This window comes from Salvelinus sp. IW2-2015, unplaced genomic scaffold (assembly GCF_002910315.2).
Source record: "Salvelinus sp. IW2-2015 unplaced genomic scaffold, ASM291031v2 Un_scaffold16406, whole genome shotgun sequence".
Lineage (NCBI taxonomy): Eukaryota > Metazoa > Chordata > Actinopteri > Salmoniformes > Salmonidae > Salvelinus > Salvelinus sp. IW2-2015.
Window position 1 is genome coordinate 172,303 of NW_019957571.1, and position 8,333 is coordinate 180,635.

Here is an 8,333-nt window from a genome sequence, read left to right on the forward strand (position 1 = left end):
ATTTCAAGAAATAAAGGCTTTTAAAGTAAAACTTAGTTTCACTTCTTTCAAATACGAGTGCTCGCCTGTACTCTATTCTCCAGCACGGCAGCCCACTCCACTATGCATTCTCTACACACACTGGGAGGCCAGGAGTCTTCATTGGTCCAGATGTGGGCTAGGACATTTGACCTCTGCAAAGAGAGAGAGAGTTAATAGTAGAGAGAMTGGTTGTGTGTATGTGTGTTTGTGTATGTGTGTACCTGGCACAGTCTGTTGAGTTCCCTGGCCAGCTCCATTATAAACAGCTGACTCTCCACTAAAGGTTCTTTCTTCTCATTTGTCACTTTCTTACGAGACTCCTAGAACAGAGGGAGCAATGGATGAGAGAGGCAAAGAGAGGGAAGGATGAAGGGAAAATGACCTTCATCAATCATGCAGCACTGCTTGTGTGTACCTGGCACAGTCTGTTGAGTTCCCTGGCCAGTTCCATTATGAACAGCTGACTCTCCACTAAAGGTTTTTTCTTCTCATCCGTCCCTTTCTTACGAGACTCCTAGAACAGAGGGAGCAATGGATGAGAGAGGCAAAGAGAGGGAAGGATGAAGGGAAAATGACCTTCATCAATCATGCAGCACTGCTACACAGATAAAGCACAGACGGGAAATGAACCAATCCTTTCTTTCTCTTGAGTACATCTTGACAAGGACAAACATCAGTGCTATTAAGGGGTGTCTGAGAATTGATAGGTGTCCAAGGGTCCTACCTTGAGGCGGATCTTGATTTTTTGGGCCGGCTCGATGAAGAACTGGAGGCACTCCTTCATCATCTTGGCAGCTGGGGGGGAGAGAATGGCCCTCTGGCACAGAGATACACAGCTTCAGTACTCTGGCACAGTGATACACAGCATCAATACTCTGGCACAGAGATACACCGCATCAATACTCTGGCACAGAGATCCACAGCTTCAATACTCTGGCACAGAGATACACAGCTTCAGTACTCTGGCACAGTGATACACAGCATCAATACTCTGGCACAGAGATACACAGCTTSAGTACTCTGGCACAGAGATACACAGCTTCAATACTCTGGCACAGTGATACACAGCATCAATACTCTGGCACAGAGATCCACAGCATCAATACTCTGGCACAGTGATACACAGCTTCAATACTCTGGCACAGAGATCCACAGCATCAATACTTTGGCACAGTGATACACAACTTCAATACTCTGGCACAGAGATCCACAGCATCAATACTCTGTGACAGAGATCCACAACTTTATTATTTGCTGGCACTCATTGTGTCAGTGTTGGGCCTGAGTTATAGCTGACTGGGCTCCAATGGCAGCTCAAATTGATGAGAAGGCAGAATACGGAAATGTGTGTGTGTGTGTACTGTACAACTTCTAAATCACTACATTGCAGTAGAGGTCCTCTGTGGGCTCATTAGGACGGCCTCACCTAAAACTGGCCTGGCTTGACACACAGAGAGAGAGAGAAGAGAGAGAGAGAGAAGAGAGAGAAGAGAGAAGAGAGAGAAGAGAGAGAAGAGAGGGTGTGTGTAAGGAAGAGAAAACAGAGAGAGTGAATGAGTTTGGAAAGACGGCGCCAGGAGAGAGCAAGAGAGGGGGAGTAGAGGCAGAGAACCGGGAGAGAGTTACTGCAGAGAACTACAGGGAGAGAGAGAGAAGTAGAAGAGGCAGAGAACCGGGAGAGAGTTACTGCAGGAACTACAGAGAGAGAGAGTAGAGAGAGCAGAGAACCCGGAGAGAGTTACTGCAGGAGACTACAGAGAGAGAGAGTAGAAGAGGCAGAAACCGGGAGAAGAGTTACTGCAGGAGACAGACAGACAGACAACAGACAGACAGACAGACAGACAGCAGACAGAACAGACAGACAGACAGACAGAACAGACAGACAGACAGACAGACAGACAGACAGACAGACAGACAGAACAGACAGACAGACAGACAGACAGACAAAAACAGACAGACAGACAGACAGACAGACAGACAGACAGACAGACAGACAGACAGACAGGACAGACAGACAGACAACAGACAGACAGACAGACAGACAGACAGACAGACAGACAGACAGACAGACAACAGACAGACAGACAGACAGACAGACAGAAGACAACAGACAGACAGACAGACAGACAGACAACAGACAACAGACAGACAGACAGACAGACAGACAGACAGACAGACAGACAACAGACAACAGACAGACAGACAGACAGACAGACAGACAACAACAGACAGACAACAGACAGACAGAACAACAAGACAACAGACAGACAGACAGACAGACAGACAGAGACAGACAGACCAGACAGACAGAGACAGACAGACAGACAACAGACAGACAGACAGACAGACAGGACAGAACAGACAGACAGACAGACAGACAGACAGACAGACAACAGACAGACAGACAGACAGCAGACAGACAGACAGGACAGACGACAGACAGAAGAGAGAGAGAGACGAGAAGAGAGAGAGAGAGAGAGAGAGAGGAGAGAGAGAGAGAGAGACAGGCAGAGCAGGGGTGTGAGAGAGACGAAAACTGCAGAGTAATATGTTTTCAGGATGTGTGTGTGTGTGGGTCGATGCATCTTAATTATGGCCTTGGTGTCAGGCAGATATCCCAAGGAGATGTGAAGCTGCAGCTGAGAGTGTTTTCACAGCCCACAGAACGACCGTGTTGAATCAGCAGCACCTCCTTTTTCTGCCCCCTGCAGCTAGTTTGAATTCGAAGAGGGATTTACTGAACCTTTTCTGATGAAGGCAATGGCCGGAAAGGGCCAAATATGATCATTACTTTCCAAGGAGAACACAGTAGAATGCCCATGCTGCTGGGTGTTTGAAAATGTTGGCACACAATGGATTTTCACGGCTACACTCTAAAACATTTCCTGTAAAACTTACTGGCAGAAATTGACCAGTAAGTTACTGTAATGTATTTTACAGTACAGCTACTGTAATCCATTTTACAGTAATCCATTTTATGGTACCAAAAATGTTAGTGWAATCTCATTTACAGTATATTACTGGAATGACCCACGCAGCGGCATATTACCCAGTGTTCTTTGGAAGTTTTCATTTTTTACATTTAGGTCATTTAGCGGGCGCTCTTGTCCTCAGCAACTTACAGTCAGTCCATTCAACCAAGGTTGATAAAAAAAAAACGTGTCATAGCAAGTAAAATGTTACTGAAAATGTTATTGTAGTTAGGGATACATTAGTCTTCAAAATAATTCTAATTACAATAAGATATCTTGTGATAAATCTCTGACCATCTCTGCATAGTGCCAATACAATACTGAGATATTCACGGTACTTTGATGCCAGAGCAATGAAACACAGTAAAAGTGACTATTAAACTGTAAGAACATTATTTCTACAGTATTTTACTGTAATTACAAACGATTAGAGCAAGCAGGTTAATTAATAGTAGGTGTTTTATATCACATGCACTTCTAGAGGCCTAAATAAAGGCTTCTAAACTGGATGTGATTATAGAACAGAACAGATCATATGGACATGGGTAAATATTCAACCATTAAACAGTTTAAAGGTCCTCAACAGTCATTCTGAAAAGTACTTTTTCTCTCATGGCTAACTACCAGGAAGTTTGAAAAGACAGGCTGAGTGGGCTTATATTCATGAGCTAACGTTGACTGACAGTTCTTTGAAACGTTCAGTATATATTTACATATTAGTCCTATGTCAAACAACTTGGATGCAGTGAGCAGTGTTGCAGTAACATCATCTCTAGCTAATTTGGTGATAAACAAAGCAACTCAAACAATATTGAACTAGTATCAATGATATATTTTTGTTGTTGTTGACATATCCTGTTTGGCATGTCTGTTGTGATGCGGTTCACCACAGCACTGACGGATGTGTTGACTTGACAACTGCTTCTGAGTTTTGAACGACTCTTCCRCCCATTTTGTTCCATGCTGGCTGAAGACCAAGCTAGCCAGTAACTAGCTAACACCAGACACAGATGAAGACCCAGCTAGTCAGTAACTAGCTCAAACCAGACACAGATTGCATGATGGCGCTGACGGAGATGGCAGCATCACGACTACCTCTTAGGAAACTCTGAAGTATTTTGTTTGTTTATGTACTATTTTTTACATTATTAGCTCAGGAATTGTTTTGTGTCATTACATACAGCCGGGAAGAACTATTGGATATTAGAGCGGCGGAACTTCCAGCATTACGACCAGGATTACGACTTCCCTGGAGCAGATCCTTTGTTTGCTCTCCCCAGATCAATTGAACTTATTTCAGAGGCTGACCCAAAACAACACCGGTGAAGGAGAGGTACTCGGGGTGGTCTTCTGGTCTGACTTAGGAAGCATGCACACCACCCACCGCTCTCAAGTATTTTATTCGCTCATGTCCAATCTCTGGCTAATAAAGTTGATGAGCTCAAGGCGAGAGTTGCTTTTCAGAGAGACACCAGGGATTGTAACATTTTCTGCTTGGCTGAAACATGGCTTTCTCGAAATATACTGTCTGACTCTGTAAAGCCAGTTGGGTTCTCAGTACATCCCACCGACAGGAACAAACATCTCTCCAGGAAGCAGAAGGGTGGAGGTATATGTTTTATGATTAACGACTTATGGTGTAACTGTCATAACATACAGGAACTCAAGTCCTTCTGTTCACCCGACCTAGAATATCTCACAATCAAATACCGACCGTACTATCTCCCGAGATAATTTACATCAATAATAGCCACAGCGGTCTATATCCCCCCTCAAGCCAATACCACGACATCCCTCAAAGAACTTCACTGGACTTTATGCAAACTGGAAACCACATATCCTGAGGCTGCATTTATTGTAGCTGGATATTTTAACAAAGCAAATTTGAGAAAAATGAAATTCACGAAATTCTATCAACATATTGATTGTTGTACTCGCACTGCTAAAACTCTTGACCATTGTTATACTACCTTCCAGAATACATATAAGGCCCTCCCCTGCCCTCCATTCGGCAAATCGGACCACGATTCCATCTTGCTCCTCCCCTCCTATAGGCAGAAACTCAAACAGGAAGCATTCGTGGTAAGAACTATTCAACGCTGGTCTGATAAATCAGAATCCACGCTTCAAGATTGTTTTGATCACGCGGACTGGGATATGTTCAGAGTAGCTTCAGAAAATAATATTGACACATATACCGATAAGGTGAATGAGTTTATCAGGAAGTGCATAGGAGATGTTGTACCCGCTGTGACTATTAAAACCTACCCCAACCAGAAACCATGGACAGATGGGAGCATTCGCACAAAACTGAAAGCGTGAACCACCGCATTTAACCAGGGCAAAAAAAGACTGGGAATATGGAAGAATACAAACAGTGTAGTTATTCCTTCCGCAAAGCAATCAAGCAGGCTAAATGTCGGTATAGGGACAAAGTTGAGTCCCAGTTCAACGGCTCAGACACAAGACGAATGTGGCAGGGTCTACAGACAATCACTGATTATAAAAGGAAAACCAGCCACGTCACAGACACCGACGTCTTGCTTCCTGGACAGGCTGAACACATTCTTCGTTCGCTTTGAGGATAATACAGTGGCACCGACACGGCCCGCTATCATGGACTGTGGGCTCTCCTTCATTGGAAACTTCATTGGAAACTTCAAAGATTTTTATCATTTTGTCAATCGTGTCATTTCCAGTCACAACTTGCAGACTTGTTTACGTGCTGCTGTGCGTTTTGTTGCTAACCTTACTTTGCAACCTGACAACTTTACGGTTTAGAATTTTTAATTACCGTTTATATTTCTGGTTTTTCCCTCACTCAACTTTTTTTCATTCAACTTTTTCACTCCGGACGCTTTATCTGGACATTGTTCGTCAGGACCTCCAACAGCCGAAGCTAAGTAGTAACATTAACATGATGCCTTCTAATTGCAGTCGCTGTACTCATAATATACAGGAGAACGATCGCCTTACGGCGAGGATAGCTGTGCTACAAGCCCAGCTTCAGACGCAATCGTTAGGCAAGGGTAATTTCAGTGTAGGAAAGGATGAAACAGCGTCTGTGCCACCAGTAAGTACAGCTAGTAGTATAAATCCTCTCGCACGGTCCCCGCAGCCGGACAACTTTCTCATGGCTTCTGGAGGGAAATGCTGTAGGAATGCTCAACCGGTGTCGCTCATTCAGCCGACAGAAACTTTCAACCGGTTTTCCCCATTGAGTAGCGAGTCGGAGTCTGAGGCCGAGTCTTCTCTTGTCTCTACTCCTCCCGTTACGGGGTCTGAGACGCCGAAGCCTCCCGCCATTAGCTCTGACAAATTGAAAACCCTAGTCATTGGCGACTCCATTACCCGCAGTATTAGACTTAAAACGAATCATCCAGGGATCATACACTGTTTACCAGGGGGCAGGGCTACCGACGTTAAGGCTAATCTGAAGATGGTGCTGGCTAAAGCTAAAACTGGCGAGTGTAGAGAGTATAGGGATATTGTTATCCACGTCGGCACCAACGATGTTAGGATGAAACAGTCAGAGGTCACCAAGCGCAACATAGCTTCAGCGTATAAATCAGCTAGAAAGATGTGTCGGCATCGAGTAATTGTCTCTGCCCCCCCCCCCCCCAGTTAGGGGGGAGTGATGAGCTCTACAGCAGAGTCTCACAACTCAATCACTGGTTGAAAACTGTTTTCTGCCCCTCCCAAAAGATAGAATTTGTAGATAATTGGCCCTCTTTCTGGGCCTCACCCATAAACAGGACCAAGCCTGGCCTGTTGAGGAGTGACGGACTAAATCCTAGCTGGAGGGGTGCTCTCATCTTATCTACGAACATAGACAGGGCTCTAACTCCCCTAGCTCCACAATGAAATAGGGTGCAGGCCAGGCAGCAGGCTGTTAGCCAGCCTGCCGGCTTAGTGGAGTCTGCCACTAGCACAGTCAGTGTAGTCAGCTCAGCTATCCCCATTGAGACCGTGTCTGTGCCTCGACCTAGGTTGGGCAAAACTAAACATGGCGGTGTTCGCCTTAGCAATCTCACTAGAATAAAGACCTCCTCCATTCCTGCCATTATTGAAAGAGATCGTGATACCTCACATCTCAAAATAGGGCTACTTAATGTTAGATCCCTCACCAAGGCAGTTATAGTCAATGAACTAATCACTGATCATGATGTGATTGGCCTGACTGAAACATGGCTTAAGCCTGATGAATTTACTGTGTTAAATGAGGCATCACCTCGTGGTTACACTAGTGACCATATCCCCCGCGCATCCCGCAAAGTCGGAGGTGTTGCTAACATTTACGATAGCAAATTTCTATTAATTTAAATCTTTTGAGCTTCTAGTCATGAAATCTATGCAGCCTACTCAATCACTTTTTTATAGCTACTGTTTACAGGCCTCCTGGGCCATATGCAGCGTTCCTCACTGAGTTCCCTGAACTCCTATCAAACCTTGTAGTCATAGCAGATAATATTCAAATTTTTGGTGACTTTAATATTCACATGGAAAAGTCCACAGACCCACTCCAAAAGGCTTTCGGAGCCATCATCGACTCAGTGGGTTTTGTCCAACATGTCTCCGGACCTACTCACTGCCACAGTCATACTCTGGACCTAGTTTTGTCCCATGGAATAAATGTTGTGGATCTTAATGTTTTTCCTCATAATCCTGGACTATCGGACCACCATTTTATTACGTTTGCAATCTCAACAAATAATATGCTCAGAACCCAACCAAGGAGCATCAAAAGTCGTGCTATAAATTCTCAGACAACCCAAAGATTCCTTGATGCCCTTCCAGACTCCCTCTGCCTACCCAAGGACATCAGAGGACAAAAATCAGTGAACCACCTAACTGAGGAACTCAATTTAACCTTGCGCAATACCCTAGATGCAGTTGCACCCCTAAAAACAAAAAACATTTGTCATAAGAAACTAGCTCCCTGTACAGAAAATACCCGAGCTCTGAAGCAAGCATCCAGAAAATTGGAACGGAAATGGCCCCACACCAAACTGGAAGTCTTCCGACTAGCTTGAAAGACAGTACCTTGCAGTATCGAAGAGCCCTCACTGCTGCTCGATCATCCTACTTTTCCAACTTAATTGAGGAAAATAAGAACAATCCGAAATTTATTTTTGATACTGTCGCAAAGCTAACTAAAAAGCAGCATTCCCCAAGATTGGATGGCTTTCACTTCAGCAGTAATAAATTCATGAACTTCTTTGAGGAAAAGATCATGATCATTAGAAAGCAAATTACGGACTCCTCTTTAAATCTGCGTATTCCTCCAAAGCTCAGTTGTCCTGAGTCTGCACAACTCTGCCAGGACCTAGGATCAAGGGA

General features: G+C 44.5%; 1 protein-coding gene across 1 annotated transcript in view; it reads right to left on the reverse strand.

Moving 5' to 3' along the window:
- The window catches only part of LOC112080650 (butyrophilin subfamily 1 member A1-like), a 37,684-nt gene that overhangs the window by 12,586 nt on the left and 16,765 nt on the right, over window positions 1-8,333 (reverse strand). The window contains exons 2-3 of the mRNA XM_024146496.2: window positions 746-838; window positions 437-535 (exon numbers count right to left, since the gene is read on the reverse strand). Coding sequence (XP_024002264.1) covers window positions 437-535; window positions 746-808 — 162 coding nt within the window. The 5' untranslated portion in view covers window positions 809-838. The remainder of the gene's footprint in view (window positions 1-436; window positions 536-745; window positions 839-8,333) is intronic.